At 42.9% G+C, this 18390-nt stretch overlaps 1 protein-coding gene across 1 annotated transcript in view; it reads right to left on the bottom strand.

The window, feature by feature from the left end:
• Positions 1-3090: 3090 nt before the first annotated feature.
• LOC139760033 (uncharacterized) overlaps positions 3091-18390 on the bottom strand; it is a 163238-nt gene continuing 147938 nt past the window's right edge. Inside the window, exon 11 of the mRNA XM_071682776.1 lies at positions 3091-3764. Coding sequence (XP_071538877.1) covers positions 3276-3764 — 489 coding nt within the window. The 3' untranslated portion in view covers positions 3091-3275. The remainder of the gene's footprint in view (positions 3765-18390) is intronic.

Genomic DNA, 18390 nt, shown 5'->3' with positions numbered 1-18390 from the left:
CTATGGATAGAGTTGTGCGCAGGAGGATGGATGTGCTGGAAATGAGATGTTTGAGGACAATGTGTGGTGTGAGGTGGTTTGATCGAGTAAGTAACGTAAGGGTAAGAGAGATGTGTGGAAATAAAAAGAGCATGGTTGAGAGAGCAGAAGAGGGTGTTTTGAAATGGTTTGGGCACATGGAGAGAATGAGTGAGGAAAGATTGACCAAGAGGATATATGTGTCGGAGGTGGAGGGAACGAGGAGAAGAGGGAGACCAAATTGGAGGTGGAAAGATGGAGTGAAAAGGATTTTGTGTGATCGGGGCCTGAACATGCAGGAGGGTGAAAGGAGGGCAAGGAATAGAGTGAATTGGAGCGAGGTGGTATACAGGGGTTGACGTGCTGTCAGTGGATTGAATCAAGGCATGTGAAGCGTCCGGGGTAAACCATGGAAAGCTGTGTAGGTATGTATATTTGCGTGTGTGGACGTGTGTATGTACATGTGTATGGGGAGGGTTGGGCCATTTCTTTCGTCTGTTTCTTTGCGCTACCTCGCAAACGCGGGAGACAGCGACAAAGTATAAAAAAAAAAAAAAAAAAAAAAAAATATATATATATATATATAAGCAAAAATGGCTATGTTTGAAGGAATAGTGGTTCCAACAATGTTGTATGGTTGCGAGGCGTGGGCTATAGATAGAGTTGTGCGCAGGAGGGTGGATGTGCTGGAAGTGAGATGTTTGAGGACAATATGTGGTGTGAGGTGGTTTGATCGAGTAAGTAATGTAAGGGTAAGAGAGATGTGAGGAAATAAAAAGAGCGTGGTTGAGAGAGCAGAAGAGGGTGTTTTGAAATGGTTCGGGCACATGGAGAGAATGAGTGAGGAAAAATTGACCAAGAGGATATATGTGTTGAGGTGGAGGGAACGAGAAGTGGGAGAGCAAATTGGAGGTGGAAAGATGGAGTGGAAAAGATTTTGAGTGATTGGGGCCTGAACATGCAGGAGTGTGAAAGGCGGGCAAGAAATAGAGTGAATTGGATCGATGCGGTATACTGGGGTCGACGTGCTGTCAATGGATTGAATCAGGGCACGTGAAGCGTCTGGAGTAAACCATGGAAAGTTGTGTGGGGCCTGGATGTGGAAAGGGAGCTGTGGTTTCGGGCATTATTGCATGATAGCTAGAGACTGAGTGTGAACGAATGGGGCCTTTGTTGTCTTTTCCTAGCGCTACCTCGCACACATGAGGGGGGAAGGGGATGTTATTCCATTTGTGGCGAGGTGGCGATGGGAATGAATAAAGGCAGACAGTGTGAATTGTGTGCATGGGTATATATGTATGTGTCTGTGTGTGTATATATATGTGTACATTGAGATGTATAGGTATGTATATTTGCGTGTGTGGACGTGTATGTATATAAATGTGTATGGGGGTGGGTTGGGCCATTTCTTTCGTCTGTTTCCTTGCGCTACCTCGCAAATGCGGGAGACAGCGACAAAGCAAAATAAATAAAATATATAAATAAATAATAAAAATGCTTATATACACACATATGCATATCAACATATACGTACGCATTTTCATACATATTCAGCATTTCCCGCATTAGTGAGGTAGCGTTAAGAACAGGGGACTGAGCCTTGGAGGAATATCCTCACTTGGCCCCCTTCTCTGTTCCTTCTTTTGGAAAATTAAAAAATTGGAGGGGAGGATTTCCAGCCCCCCACTCCCTCCCCTTTTTGTCACCTTTTACGACATGCAGGAAATACATGGGAAGTATTCTTTCTCCCCTATCCCCAGGGATATATACAGACATATACATATATAAACATGTACATATTCATTTTGCTTGCCTTCATCCATTCCCAGTGCTACCCTACCCCTCAGGAAACAGCATCAATACCCCCTGCTACAGCAAGGTAATGCCAGGAAAAGACACAATAGGCCACATTCGTTCACATTCAATCTCTAGCTGTTGTGTAATGCACCGAAATCACAGCTCTCTATCCACATTCAGGCCCCAAAGACCTTTCCATGGTTTACCCCAAATGTCTCACGTGCCCTTGTTCAGTCCACTGACAACACATCAATCTAGCTATCTACATTTTTGATGCCTGTTGCAACTGGAACTCCTTCAAGGGGGTGGCCATGGCAATAAAGTCTCCATAACTAGTAAACTCCAAAGCCTCTACTTTGGTGCCTCATCCTTAACAGGCCACTAACAGAGGGCAACTCTAGCACAGTGTTTGCAGAGGCTCCTATCTAATTTACTATTGTCTGCTTTTACCCAATGCTCCTACCTACTACTTCTACCTAATGCTTCAGCCAAAATGTGCCTATCATTTTTCCAAATGGCAGTGTTAGCGCATAGTGCTTACCGCAGGAAAATCTAAAGTTATGAAGAATGAGCTGTATGAATTAAATGTTGTCAGCGTTATCTATGACTAGGGGAGGGGGTATGTTTGTGGACAGAATGCCAGTAGTCCATGTGTAGGTGAGGTGGAAAGAAAGACAGCTAACTGGGCCAGAGAACTGCAACTTGACAACTGTTGAGGAGCTGGCTCAGTATGCAGCCATCACTAACCCTCCCGATACCCATTTGGGTACTACTGGTAATATACCTCAGTAATCAGTTTTTCAGTGTAGGTAAATTAAACAAATATGCATAATAACTCACTAGACACTCAGGGCTTGCTACTGCATTTTTAACACTTTGTGCTGAATCATCTACAAAATGTCTATACATCAAAATAATAGTATTGTACCAAATATGCCTCTGAAGGGATTTTTGATTGATATATTAATAGCCTTAAAATTTAAGGCTAAACAGATTTTCTATACCACTTGAAATATGTGAAGTTTAAATGTTGGAAAAAAAACCAAAATGAAGAGTCAAGGGGTTAAACCTTTAGCACACACTAAACTTAAACATATGTATTTTTTTTAGTATATAAAATCTATGGAACTGTTTTTGTCCTGAATTCATTCAAACTTATATGAATTAATTGAAATAATTCACAAATACTTTTGCTAACAGGAAAAGTTACGGATGAGGATTGCAGCCACATTAATAAAAGGAAAAATACTATATGGGTTAATAAAACACCTTAGATATTACTTGGAAGCCCTGGGAAAATCCCAAGGCAACATTTCAAGTTGTATTAAATCAAAATATGCATAATATCTCTGGCTTTGTAATGAAAATTGATTAAAGGATCTACTGACTAACAATGGTCAATGAAAAAGGTTGTACTATTTCATATATATATCTTTCCCCCTTTCATCCACCTACAGAGTTCAGTAGGGCGGCTGCTGTGGATAGCCCAGTCCCTGAGAATTAGCATGCATCATTTGTTGTTGCTGCTGCTGCTGCTGTTGCTGCTGCTGTTGTTGTTGCTGTGACTGTTGCTGCTGTTGTTGTTGCTGTTGTTGTACACCTCCCATAGGTCGTTGAAGATGAGATAAGAGGGCTCCCCCCTGACCAGGACCACCTGGACCTGTTTGAGCAGCACTGGCAGGTGCACCTGTGAGCATCAAGCGCTGCCTCATCATGCTAGCATTAGTGGGGCCCATAGTCTGTGCACCAGGACCCATACCTTGCCCAGCAGGACCCATGGTTTGTCCACCTGGACCCATGCCCTGCCCACCAGGACCCATGCCCTGCCCACCAGGTCCCATGCTTTGTCCTGGACCTAAAGTTTGCCCTGGTCCCATAGCTTGCATAGCTGGTCGAGTATAGCCTTGATTCCCACTCATCATCCCCATGCTGCCATTTCCACCTGGACCCTGAAAAACAAGTACACATTTTTTCTTTTTTATATATCAAAATTACAGAATATGGAATAACATCATTATTTCATTCTTGATTTTGTTTGCTGCTATTTTTCATGTATAAGAAATGTTATTAATGTCACCTTACACAAATGTTACCCCATAAAAAGGCAAGGAAGATGATCAATGAGTACACTACAATAAATTTTACAATGAATTCCATACCTGTATTCTTACCACTCAACACAAATTCAACATGAGATCTGTAAGTATGGCTTCACAGAAGCTGACAGGAACAAATCATTTTGTAATCACAGCTCTTTTATTTATCTACAGTTGCCACAATGCCTCTGGTGCCATATGCAATAATATAAATTGACAGAGTGAAGGAAGTGACTGAATGCAGAATAAGTGAAGAGCAAGGGTGTTTTAGGAAAGGTAGGAGATGTGTGGATCAGACTTTTATAGTAATGATTACCAAGGAAAAGTATTTTTTTTATGTTAGCTGAGACATCATGGGTAGCTGAGGCCCTAATCAAAGCAAATGACAAGAGTTTTGGAGAGAGGGGCAAGTATGCAGCCAGTTGTTGATGAGAGGGTTTGGGAAATGAGTCAGTTGCTGTTCACTGATGATACAGTGCTGTTGGCTGAGTTTGGTAAAGTGTCTGAAAGAAGAAAGCTGAGAGTAAATATGAATAAAAGCAAGGTTATTAGGTTCAGTAGGGTTGAGGGACAAGTCCATTGGGAAGTAAGTTTCAATGGAGAAAAACTGGAAAAAGTGAAAAGTTTTAGATATGTGGGAGTGAATTTAGCAGCAGATGGAACCATGGAAATGGAAGTGAGTCACAGGGTGGGGGAGGGGGCAAAAGTTCTGGAAGTGTTGAAGAATGTGTGGATGGCGAGAATGGTATCTTGGAGAGCAAAAATAGGTATGTTTGAAGGAATAGTGGTTCCAACAATGTTATATGGTTGCGAGGCATGGGCTATAGATCGGGTTGTGCAGAGGAGGGTTGATGTGTTGGAAATGAGATGTTTGAGGACAATATGTGGTGTGAGGTGGTTTGATCAAGTAAGTAATGTAAGGGTAAGAGAGATGTGTGGAAATAAAATGAGTGTGGTTGAGAGCTGAAGAGGGTGTTTTGAAATGGTTTGGTCACATGGAGAGAATGAGTGAGGAAAGATTGACCAAAAGGATATATGTGTCAGAGGTGGAGGGAACGAGAAGTGGGAGACCAAATTGGAGGTGGAAAGATGGAGTGAAAAAGATTTTGAGTGATCGGGGCCTGAACATGCAGGAGGGTGAAAGGCGTGCAAGGAATAGAGTGAATTGGAACGATGTGGTATACCAGGGTCGACGTGCTGTCAATGGATTGAACCAGGGCATGTGAAGCGTCTGGGGTAAACCATGGAAAGTTCTGTGAGGCGTAAATGTGGAAAGGGAACTCTGGTTTTGGTGCATTATTACATGACAGCTAGAGACTGAGTGTGAATGAATGGGGCCTTGGTTGTCTTTTCATAGCGCTACTTTGCACACATGAGGGGGAGGGGGTTGTTATTCCATGTGTGGTGAGGTGGCGATGGGAATAAATAAAGGCAGACAGTATGAATTATGTACATTTTTATATATGTATATGTCTATGCTGTGTATATATATGTGTACATAGAGATGTATAGGTACGTATATTTGCGTGTGTGGATGTGTATGTATATACATGTGTGTGTGGGTGGGTTGGGCCATTCTTTCGTCTGTTTCTTTGCGCTACCTCGCTAACGCGGGAGACAGTGACAAAGCAATAAAATGAATATATAAATATATATATATATATATATATATATATTTCTTTTTCTTTTAAACTATTCGCCATTTACAGCGTTAGCGAGGTAGCGTTAAGAACAGGGGACTGGGCCTTTTTTGGAATATCCTCACCTGAACCTACTCTGTTCCTTCTTTTGGAAAATCAAAAAAAAATATATATTTATATAGGGGAGAAAGAATACTTCCCACGCATTCCTCATGTGTCATAGAAGGCGACTAAAGGGGACGGGAGCAGGGGGCTAGAAACCCTCCCCTCCTTGTATTTTAACTTTCTAAAAGGGGAAACAGAAGGAGTCACGCGGGGAGTGCTCATCCTCCTTGAAGGCTCAGATTGGGGTGTCTAAATGTGTGTGGATGTAACCAAGATGAGAAAAAAGGAGAGACAGGTAGTTTGTTTGAGGAAAGGAACCTGGATGTTTTGGCTCTGAGTGAAACGAAGCTCATGGGTAAAGAGGAAGAGTGGTTTGGGAATGTTTGGGGAGTAAAGTCAGGGGTTAGTGAGAGGACAAGAGCAAGGGAAGGAGCAGCACTACTCCTGAAACAGGAGTGGTGGGAGTACGTGATACAGTGTAAGAAGTAAACTCTAGATTGATATGGGTAAAACTGAAAGTTGATGGAGAGAGATGGTTCATTATTGGTGCACTTGGTGCACTTTACCAAACTCAGTCACCAGCTTCTGCAGTTTCTCACATGAATCAGCCACCAGCGCTGTATCATCAGCAAACAACAACTGACTCACTTCCCAAGCTCTCTCATCCACAACAGACTGCATACTTCCCCTCTATCCAAAATTTTTGCATTCACCTCCCTAACAACCCCATCCATAAACAAATTAAACCATGGAGACATCACACACCCCTGCCACAAACCAACATTCACTGAGAACCAATCACTTTCCTCTCTTCCTACACATACACATGCCTTACATTCTCGATAAAAACTTTTCACTGATTCTAACAACTTGCCTCCCACACCATATTTTCTTAATACCTTCCACAGAGCATCTCTATCAACTCTATCATATGCCTTCTCCACATCCATAAATGCTACATACAAATCCATTTGCTTTTCTAAGTATTTCTCACATTTTTCAAGCAAACACGAGATCCACACATCCTCTACCACTTCTGAAACCACACTGCTCTTCCCCAATCTGATGCTCTGTACATGCCTTGACCTTCTCAATCAATACCCTCCCATATAATTTCCCAAGAATACTCAACAAACTTATACCTCGACCTCAACCAAAACATCCTTTATCTGCCATTCTATCATCTAACACATTCAACAAACCTTCAAAATACTCACTCCATCTCCTTCTCACATCACCACTACTTGTTATCACCTTCCCATTAACTTCCTAGCTTCGTCTCTTCGATGTATATCAACCGACTTATATTTCTCTTTTGTGTCTCCCATGATGATGCGATTATTATATGAAAGTGCACTTGGTAAACTTATCATGTTTTATTTTCCCAGTGGACTTATAGGATGTGTATATAAGTACATGTGTATGTGGGTGGGTTGGGCCATTCTTTCATCTGTTTCCTTGCGCTACCTCACTAACGCGGGAAACAACGACAAAGTAAAATATATAAATAAAATAGATATATATATATATATATTTTTTTTTTTTTTTTTTTTTTTTTATACTTTGTCGCTGTCTCCCGCGTTTGCGAGGTAGCGCAAGGAAACAGACGAAAGAAATGGCCCAACCCCCCCCCCCCAATCACATGTACATACACACGTCCACACACGCAAATATACATACCTACACTGCTTTCCATGGTTTACCCCAGACGCTTCACATGCCTTGATTCAATCCACTGACAGCACGTCAAACCCTGTATACCACATCGCTCCAATTCACTCTATTCCTTGCCCTCCTTTCACCCTCCTGCATGTTCAGGCCCCGATCACACAAAATCTTTTTCACTCCATCTTTCCACCTCCAATTTGGTCTCCCTCTTCTCCTCGTTCCCTCCACCTCCGACACATATATCCTCTTGGTCAATCTTTCCTCACTCATTCTCTCCATGTGCCCAAACCATTTCAAAACACCCTCTTCTGCTCTCTCAACCACGCTCTTTTTATTTCCACACATCTCTCTTACCCTTACGTTACTTACTCGATCAAACCACCTCACACCACACATTGTCCTCAAACATCTCATTTCCAGCACATCCATCCTCCTGCGCACAACTCTATCCATAGCCCACGCCTCGCAACCATACAACATTATATATATATATATATATATATATATATTATATATATATATATATATATATATATATATATATATATATATAGTGAAAGAGAAGAGAGAGGCATTTGGACGACTTTTGCAGGGAAAAAATGCAATTGAGTGGGAGATGTATAAAAGAAAGAGACAGGAGGTCAAGAGAAAGGTGCAAGAGGTGAAAAGAGGGCAAATGAGAGTTGGGGTGAGAGAGTATCATTAAATTTTAGGGAGAATAAAAAGATGTTCTGGAAGGAGGTAAATAAAGTGCATAAGACAAGGGAGCAAATGGGAACTTCAGTGAAGGGCGCAAATGGGGAGGTGATAACAAGTAGTGGTTATGTGAGAAGGAGATGGAGTGAGTATTTTGAAGGTTTGTTGAATGTGTTTGATGATAGAGTGGCAGATATAGGGTGTTTTGTTCGAGGTGGTGTGCAAAGTGAGAGGGTTAGGGAAAATGATTTGGTAAACAGAGAAGAGGTAGTAAAAGCTTTGCGGAAGATGAAAGCTGGCAAGGCAGCAGGTTTGGATGGTATTGCAGTGGAATTTATTAAAAAAGGGGGTGACTGTATTGTTGACTGGTTGGTAAGGTTATTTAATGTATGTATGACTCATGGTGAGGTGCCTGAGGATTGGCGGAATGCGTGCATAGTGCCATTGTACAAAGGCAAAGGGGATAAGAGTGAGTGCTCAAATTACAGAGGTATAAGTTTGTTGAGTATTCCTGGTAAATTATATGGTAGGGTATTGATTGAGAGGGTGAAGGCATGTACAGAGCATCAGATTGGGGAAGAGCAGTGTGGTTTCAGAAGCGGTAGAGTATGTGTGGATCAGGTGTTTGCTTTGAAGAATGTATGTGAGAAATACTTAGAAAAGCAAATGGATTTGTATGTAGCATTTATGGATCTGATAGAGTTGATAGAGATGCTCTGTGGAAGGTATTAAGAATATATGGTGTGGGAGGCAAGTTGTTAGAAGCAGTGAAAAGTTTTTATCGAGGATGTAAGGCATGTGTACGTGTAGGAAGAGAGGAAAGTGATTGGTTCTCAGTGAATGTAGGTTTGCGGCAGGGGTGTGTGATCTCTCCATGGTTGTTTAATTTGTTTATGGATGGGGTTGTTAGGGAGGTGAATGCAAGAGTTTTGGAAAGAGGGGCAAGTATGAAGTCTGTTGGGGATGAGAGAGCTTGGGAAGTGAGTCAGTTGCTGTTCGCTGATGATACAGCGCTGGTGGCTGATTCATGTGAGAAACTGCAGAAGCTGGTGACTGAGTTTGGTAAAGTGTGTGAAAGAAGAAAGTTAAGAGTAAATGTGAATAAGAGCAAGGTTATTAGGTACAGTAGGGTTGAGGGTCAAGTCAATTGGGAGGTGAGTTTGAATGGAGAAAAACTGGAGGAAGTAAAGTGTTTTAGATATCTGGGAGTGGATCTGGCAGCGGATGGAACCATGGAAGCGGAAGTGGATCATAGGGTGGGGGAGGGGGCAAAAATTCTGGAAGCCTTGAAGAATGTGTGGAAGTCGAGAACATTATCTCGGAAAGCAAAAATGGGTATGTTTGAAGGAATAGTGGTTCCAACAATGTTGTATGGTTGCGAGGCGTGGGCTATGGATAGAGTGGTGCGCAGGAGGATGGATGTGCTGGAAATGAGATGTTTGAGGACAATGTGTGGTGTGAGGTGGTTTGATCGAGTAAGTAACGTAAGGGTAAGAGAGATGTGTGGAAATAAAAAGAGCGTGGTTGAGAGAGCAGAAGAGGGTGTTTTGAAATGGTTTGGGCACATGGAGAGAATGAGTGAGGAAAGATTGACCAAGAGGATATATTTGTCGGAGGTGGAGGGAACGAGGAGAAGAGGGAGAACAAATTGGAGGTGGAAAGATGGAGTGAATAAGATTTTGTGTGATCGGGGCCTGAACATGCAGGAGGGTGAAAGGAGGGCAAGGAATAGAGTGAATTGGAGCGATGTGGTATACCGGGGTTGACGTGCTGTCAGTGGATTGAATCAGGGCATGTGAAGCGTCTGGGGTAAACCATAGAAAGCTGTGTAGGTATGTATATTTGCGTGTGTGGACGTATGTATATACATGTGTATGGGGGTGGGTTGGGCCATTTCTTTCATCTATTTCCTTGCGCTACCTCGCAAACGCGGGAGACAGCGACAAAGCAAAAAAAAATATATATATATATATATATATATATATAAGCAAAAAAAAAAAAAATATATATATATATATATATATTTTTTTTTGCTTTGTCGCTGTCTCCCGCATTTGCGAGGTAGCGCAAGGAAATAGACGAAAGAAATGGCCCAACCCACCCCCATACACATGTATATACATACGTCCACACACGCAAATATACATACCTACACAGCTTTCCATGGTTTACCCCAGACGCTTCACATGCCTTGATTCAATCCACTGACAGCACGTCAACCCCGGTATACCACATCGCTCCAATTCACTCTATTCCTTGCCCTCCTTTCACCCTCCTGCATGCTCAGGCCCCGATCACACAAAATCTTCTTCACTCCATCTTTCCACCTCCAATTTGGTCTCCCTCTTCTCCTCGTTCCCTCCACCTCCGACACATATATCCTCTTGGTCAATCTTTCCTCACTCATTCTCTCCATGTGCCCAAACCATTTCAAAACACCCTCTTCTGCTCTCTCAACCACGCTCTTTTTATTTCCACACATCTCTCTTACCCTTACGTTACTTACTCGATCAAACCACCTCACACCACACATTGTCCTCAAACATCTCATTTCCAGCACATCCATCCTCCTGCGCACCACTCTATCCATAGCCCACGCCTCGCAACCATACAACATTGTTGGAACCACTATTCCTTCAAACATACCCATTTTTGCTTTCCGAGATAATGTTCTCGACTTCCACACATTCTTCAAGGCTCCCAGAATTTTCGCCCCCTCCCCCACCCTATGATCCACTTCCGCTTCCATGGTTCCATCCGCTGCCAGATCCACACCCAGATATCTAAAACACTTCACTTCCTCCAGTTTTTCTCCATTCAAACTCACCTCCCAACTGACTTGACCCTCAACCCTACTGTACCTAATAACCTTGCTCTTATTCACATTTACTCTTAACTTTCTTCTTTCACACACTTTACCAAACTCAGTCACCAGCTTCTGCAGTTTCTCACATGAATCAGCCACCAGCGCTGTATCATCAGCTAACAACAACTGACTCACTTCCCAAGCTCTCTCATCCCCAACAGACTTCATACTTGCCCCTCTTTCCAAAACTCTTGCATTCACCTCCCTAACAACCCCATCCATAAACAAATTAAACAACCATGGAGACATCACACACCCCTGCCGCAAACCTACATTCACTGAGAACCAATCACTTTCCTCTCTTCCTACACGTACACATGCCTTACATCCTCGATAAAAACTTTTCACTGCTTCTAACAACTTGCCTCCCACACCATATATTCTTAATACCTTCCACAGAGCATCTCTATCAACTCTATCATATGCCTTCTCCAAATCCATAAATGCTACATACAAATCCATTTGCTTTTCTAAGTATTTCTCACATACATTCTTCAAAGCAAACACCTGATCCACACATACTCTACCGCTTCTGAAACCACACTGCTCTTCCCCAATCTGATGCTCTGTACATGCCTTCACCCTCTCAATCAATACCCTCCCATATAATTTACCAGGAATACTCAACAAACTTATACCTCTGTAATTTGAGCACTCACTCTTATCCCCTTTGCCTTTGTACAATGGCACTATGCACGCATTCCGCCAATCCTCAGGCACCTCACCATGAGTCATATATACATTAAATAACCTTACCAACCAGTCAACAATACAGTCACCCCCTTTTTTAATAAATTCCACTGCAGTACCATCCAAACCTGTTGCCTTGCCGGCTTTCATCTTCCACAAAGCTTTTACTACCTCTTCTCTGTTTACCAAATCATTTTCCCTAATCCTCTCACTTTGCACACCACCTCGACCAAAACACCCTATATCTGCCACTCTATCATCAAACACATTCAACAAACCTTCAAAATACTCACTCCATCTCCTTCTCACATCACCACTACTTGTTATCACCTCCCCATTTGCGACCTTCACTGAAGTTCCCATTTGCTCCCTTGTCTTATGCACTTTATTTACCTCCTTCCAGAACATCTTTTTATTCTCCCTAAAAATTAATGATACTCTATATTTATTATTATTATTATTTTGCTTTGTCGCTGTCTCCCGCGTTTGTGAGGTAGCGCAAGGAAACAGACGAAAGAAATGGAGCAACCCACCCCATACACATGTATATATACACACACGTCCACACACGCAAATATACATACCTATACATCTCAATGTACACATATATATACACACACAGACACATACATATATACCCATGCACACAATTCACACTGTCTGCCTTTATTCATTCCTATCGCCACCTCACCACACATGGAATACCATCCCCCTCCCCCCTTATGTGTGCGGGGTAGCGCTAGGAAAAGACAACAAAGGCCTCATTCATTCACACAGTCTCTAGCTGCCATGCAATAATGCCCGAAACCACAGCTCCCTTTCCACATCCAGGCCCCACACAGCTTTCCATGGTTTACCCCAGACGCTTCACATGCCCTGATTCAATCCACTGACAGCACATCAAACCCGGTATACCACATCGATCAAATTCACTCTATTCCTTGCCCGCCTTTCACCCTCCTGCATGTTCAGGCCCCGATCACTCAAAATCTTTTTCACTCCATCTTTCCACCTCCAATTTGGTCTCCCACTTCTCCTCGTTCCCTCCACCTCCGACACATATATCCTCTTGGTCAATCTTTCCTCACTCATTCTCTCCATGTGCCAAAACCATTTCAAAACACCCTCTTCTGCTCTCTCAACCACGCTCTTTTCATTTCCACACATCTCTCTTACCCTTACATTACTTACTCGATCAAACCACCTAACACCACATATTGTCCTCAAACATCTCATTTCCAGCACATCCACCCTCCTGCGCACAACTTTATCCATAGCCCATGCCTCGCAACCATACAACATTGATGGAACCACTATTCCTTCAAACATACCCATTTTTGCTTTCCAAGATAATGTTCTCGACTTCCGCACATTCTTCAAGGCTCCAGGATTTTCGCCCCTTCCCCCACCCTATGATTCACTTCCGCTTCCATGGTTCCATCCGCTGCCAGATCCACTCCCAGATATCTAAAAAATTTCCTTCCTCCAGTTTTTCTCCATTCAAACTTACCTCCCAGTTGACTTGACCCTCAACCCTACTGTACCTAATAACCTTGCTCTTATTCACATTTACTCTCAGCTTTCTTCTTTCACACACTTTACCAAACTCAGTCACCAGCTTCTGCAGTTTCTCACATGAATCAGCCACCAGCGCTGTATCATCAGCGAACAACAACTGACTCACTTCCCAAGCTCTCTCATCCCCAACAGACTTCATACTTGCCCCTCTTTCCAAAACTCTTGCATTCACCTCCCTAACAACCCCATCCATAAACAAATTAAACAACCATGGAGACATCACACACCCCTGCCGCAAACCAACATTCACTGAGAACCAATCACTTTTTTTCTTCCTACACTTACACGAGCCTTACATCCTCGATAAAAACTTTTCACTGCTTCTAACAATTTGCCTCCCACACCATATATTCTTAATACCTTCCACAGAGCATCTCTATCAACTCTATCATATGCCTTCTCCAGATCCATAAACAGCTACATACAAATCCATTTGCTTTTCTAAGTATTTCTCACATACATTCTTCAAAGCAAACACCTGATCCACACATCCTCTACCACTTCTGAAACCACACTGCACTGTCCCCAGTCTGATGCTCTGTACATGCCTTCACCCTCTCAATCAATACCCTCCCATATAATTTACCAGGAATACTCAACAAACTTATACCTCTGTAATTTGAGCACTCACTCTTATCCCCTTTGCCTTTGTACAATGGCACTATGCAAGCATTCCTCCAATCCTCAGGCACCTCACCATGAGTCATACATACATTAAATAACCTTACCTACCAATCAACAATACAGTCACACCCTTTTTTAATAAATTCCACTGCAAGTACCACCCAAACCCTGTCGCCCTGCCGGCTCTCATCTTACACAAAGCTTTTACTACCTCTTCTCTGTTTACCAAATCATTCTCCCTCATCCCTCTCACTTTGCACACCACCTCGACCAAAACACCCTATATCTACCACTCTATCATCAAACACATTCAACAAACCTTCAAAATACTCGCTCCATCTCCTTCTCACATCACCACTACTTGTTATCACCTCCACATTATACGACCTTCACTGAAGTTCCCATTTGCTCCCTTGTCTTATGCACTTTATTTACCTCCTTCCAGAACATCTTTTTATTCTCCCTAAAAATTAATGATACTCTATATTTATTATTATTATTATTTTGCTTTGTCGCTGTCTCCCGCGTTTGCGAGGTAGCGCAAGGAAACAGACGAAAGAAATGGTGCAACCCACCCCATACACATGTATATATACACACACGTCCACACACGCAAATATACATACCTATACATCTCAATGTACACATATATATACACACACAGACACATACATATATACCCATGCACACAATTCACACTGTCTGCCTTTATTCATTCCTATCGCCACCTCACCACACATGGAATACCATCCCCCTCCCCCCTTATGTGTGCGGGGTAGCGCTAGGAAAAGACAACAAAGGCCTCATTCATTCACACAGTCTCTAGCTGCCATGCAATAATGCCCGAAACCACAGCTCCCTTTCCACATCCAGGCCCCACACAGCTTTCCATGGTTTACCCCAGACGCTTCACATGCCCTGATTCAATCCACTGACAGCACATCAAACCCGGTATACCACATCGATCAAATTCACTCTATTCCTTGCCCGCCTTTCACCCTCCTGCATGTTCAGGCCCCGATCACTCAAAATCTTTTTCACTCCATCTTTCCACCTCCAATTTGGTCTCCCACTTCTCCTCGTTCCCTCCACCTCCGACACATATATCCTCTTGGTCAATCTTTCCTCACTCATTCTCTCCATGTGCCAAAACCATTTCAAAACACCCTCTTCTGCTCTCTCAACCACGCTCTTTTCATTTCCACACATCTCTCTTACCCTTACATTACTTACTCGATCAAACCACCTAACACCACATATTGTCCTCAAACATCTCATTTCCAGCACATCCACCCTCCTGCGCACAACTTTATCCATAGCCCATGCCTCGCAACCATACAACATTGATGGAACCACTATTCCTTCAAACATACCCATTTTTGCTTTCCAAGATAATGTTCTCGACTTCCGCACATTCTTCAAGGCTCCAGGATTTTCGCCCCTTCCCCCACCCTATGATTCACTTCCGCTTCCATGGTTCCATCCGCTGCCAGATCCACTCCCAGATATCTAAAAAATTTCCTTCCTCCAGTTTTTCTCCATTCAAACTTACCTCCCAGTTGACTTGACCCTCAACCCTACTGTACCTAATAACCTTGCTCTTATTCACATTTACTCTCAGCTTTCTTCTTTCATATACTTTACCAAACTCAGTCACAAGCTTCTGCAGTTTCTCACACAAATCAGCCACCAGTGCTGTATTATCAGCGAACAACAACTGGCTCACTTCCCAAGCTCTCTCATCCACAACAGACTGCATACTTGCCCCTCTTTCCAAAACTCTTGCATTCACCTCCCTAACAACCCCATCCATAAACAAATTAAACAACCATGGAGACATCACACACCCCTGCCGCAAACCAACATTCACTGAGAACCAATCACTTTTTTTTCTTCCTACACTTACACGAGCCTTACATCCTCGATAAAAACTTTTCACTGCTTCTAACAATTTGCCTCCCACACCATATATTCTTAATACCTTCCACAGAGCATCTCTATCAACTCTATCATATGCCTTCTCCAGATCCATAAACACTACATACAAATCCATTTGCTTTTCTAAGTATTTTTCACATACATTCTTCAAAGCAAACACCTGATCCACACATCCTCTACCACTTCTGAAACCACACTGCACTGTCCCAGTCTGATGTTCTGTACATGCCTTCACCCTCTCAATCAATACCCTCCCATATAATTTACCAGGAATACTCAACAAATTTATACCTCTGTATTTTGAGCACTCACCTTTATCCCCTTTGCCTTTGTACAATGGCACTATGCAAGCATTCCTCCAATCCTCAGGCACTGCACCATGAGTCATACATACATTAAATAACCTTACCTACCAATCAACAATACAGTCACACCCTTTTTTAATAAATTCCACTGCAATACCACCCAAACCCGCCGCCCTGCCGGCTCTCATCTTACGCAAAGCTTTTACTACCTCTTCTCTGTTTACCAAATCATTCTCCCTCACCCTCTCACTTTGCACACCACCTCGACCAAAACACCCTATATCTACCACTCTATCATCAAACACATTCAACAAACCTTCAAAATACTCGCTCCATCTCCTTCTCACATCACCACTACTTGTTATCACCTCCACATTATACCACTTCACTGAAGTTCCCATTTGTTCCCTTGTCTTAGCACTTTATTTACCTCCTTCCAGAACATCTTTTTATTCTCTCTAAAATTTAATGATACTCTCTCACCCCAACTCTCATCTGCCCTCTTTTTCACCTCTTGCACCTTTCTCTTGACCTCCTGCCTCTTTCTTTTATACATCTCCCATTCATTTGCATTATTTCCCTGCAAAAATTGTCCAAATGCCACTCTCTTCTTTTTCACTAATAATGTTACTTCTTCATCCCATCACTCACTACCCTTTCTAATCTGCCCGCCTCCCACGCTCTCATGCCACAAGCATCTCTTGCGGAAGCCATCACTGCTTCCCTAAATACATCCCATTCCTCCCCCACTCCCCTTACGTCCTTTGTTAAAAACCTCTTGATGGGGGATCACTCAGCTCGTGGGTCGAAGAAGACCGCAGCTAACTGCATGTTTGTATGTGAATTGCAAGATTATCAGACACATCGACAAGTCGAATGCATATTGCGGCGGTGGCTGTATGCTACCGTCACTCACCTTTTTCCACTCTGTACTCAGTCCCTCCTGGTACTTCCTCACACGAGTCTCCTTCCAAGGCTCACTTACTCTCACTACTCTCTTCACCCCAACATTCTCTCTTCTTTTCTGAAAACCTCTACAAATCCTCACCTTCGCCTCCACAAAATAATGATCAGACATCCCTCCAGTTGCACCTCTCAGCCCAATAACATCCAAAAGCCTCTCTTTCGCGTGCCTATCAATTAACACGTAATCTCATAAAGGTCTCTGGCCATCTCTCCTATTTACATATGTATACTTATGTATATCTCTCTTTTTAAACCAGGTATTCCCAATCACCAGTCCTTTTTCAGCACATAAATCTACAAGCTCTTCACCATTTCCATTTACAACACTGAACTCCCCATGTGCACCAATTATTCCCTCAACTGCCACATTACTCACCTTTGCATTCAAATCACCCATCACTATAACCTGGTCTAGTGCATCAAAACTACTAACACACTCACTCAGGTGCTACCAAAACACTTGCCTCTCATGATCTTTCTTCTCATGCCCGGGTGTATATGCACCAATAATCACCCATCTCTCTCCAACCACTTCCAGTTTTACCCATATCAATCTAGAGTTTAATTTCTTACACTCTATTACATACTCCCACCACTCTTGTTTCAGGAGTAGTGCTACCCTTTCCCTTGCTCTTGTCCTCTCACTAACCCCTGACTTTACTCCCAAGATATACCTAAACCACTCTTCCCTTTTACCCTTGAGCTTCGTTTCATCCAGGTTCCTTTCCTCAAACATACTACCTATCTCTCCTTTTTTCTCATCTTGGTTACATCCACACACATTTAGACACCGTAATCTGAGCCTTCGAGGAGGATGAGCACTCCCCGCGTGACTCCTTCTGTTTCCCCTTTTTAGAAAGTTAAAATACAAGGGGGCGAGGGTTTTTAGCCTCCCTCTCCCGTCCCCTTTAGTCGCCTTCTACGACACGCGAGGAATGCGTGGGAAATATTCTTTGTCGCTGTCTCCCACGTTAGCGAGGTAGCGCAAGGAAAGAGACGAAGGAATAGCCCTACCCCTCCACATACACAAGTATATACATATACGTCCACACACGCACATATACATACCTATACATCTCAACTTATACATATGCATACACACATAGACATATGGATATATATACATGTACATAATTCATATTGTCTGCCCTTATTCATTCCTGTCGCCACCCCGCCACACACGAAATGACAACCCCCTACCCCCCCATGTGCGCGAGGTAGCGCGAGGAAAAGACAGCAAAGGCCATATTCATTCACGCTCAATCTTTAGCTCTCATGTATAATGCACCGAAACCACAGCTCCCTTTCCACATCCAGGCTCCACAAAACTTTCCATGATTTATCCCAGAAGCTTCACATGCCCTGGTTCAATCGATTGACAGCACATCGACCCCATTATACCA

This window comes from Panulirus ornatus, chromosome 3 (genome assembly GCF_036320965.1).
Source record: "Panulirus ornatus isolate Po-2019 chromosome 3, ASM3632096v1, whole genome shotgun sequence".
In the NCBI taxonomy this organism is placed as follows: domain Eukaryota; kingdom Metazoa; phylum Arthropoda; class Malacostraca; order Decapoda; family Palinuridae; genus Panulirus; species Panulirus ornatus.
This window is presented reverse-complemented; position numbering and strand designations above follow the sequence as displayed.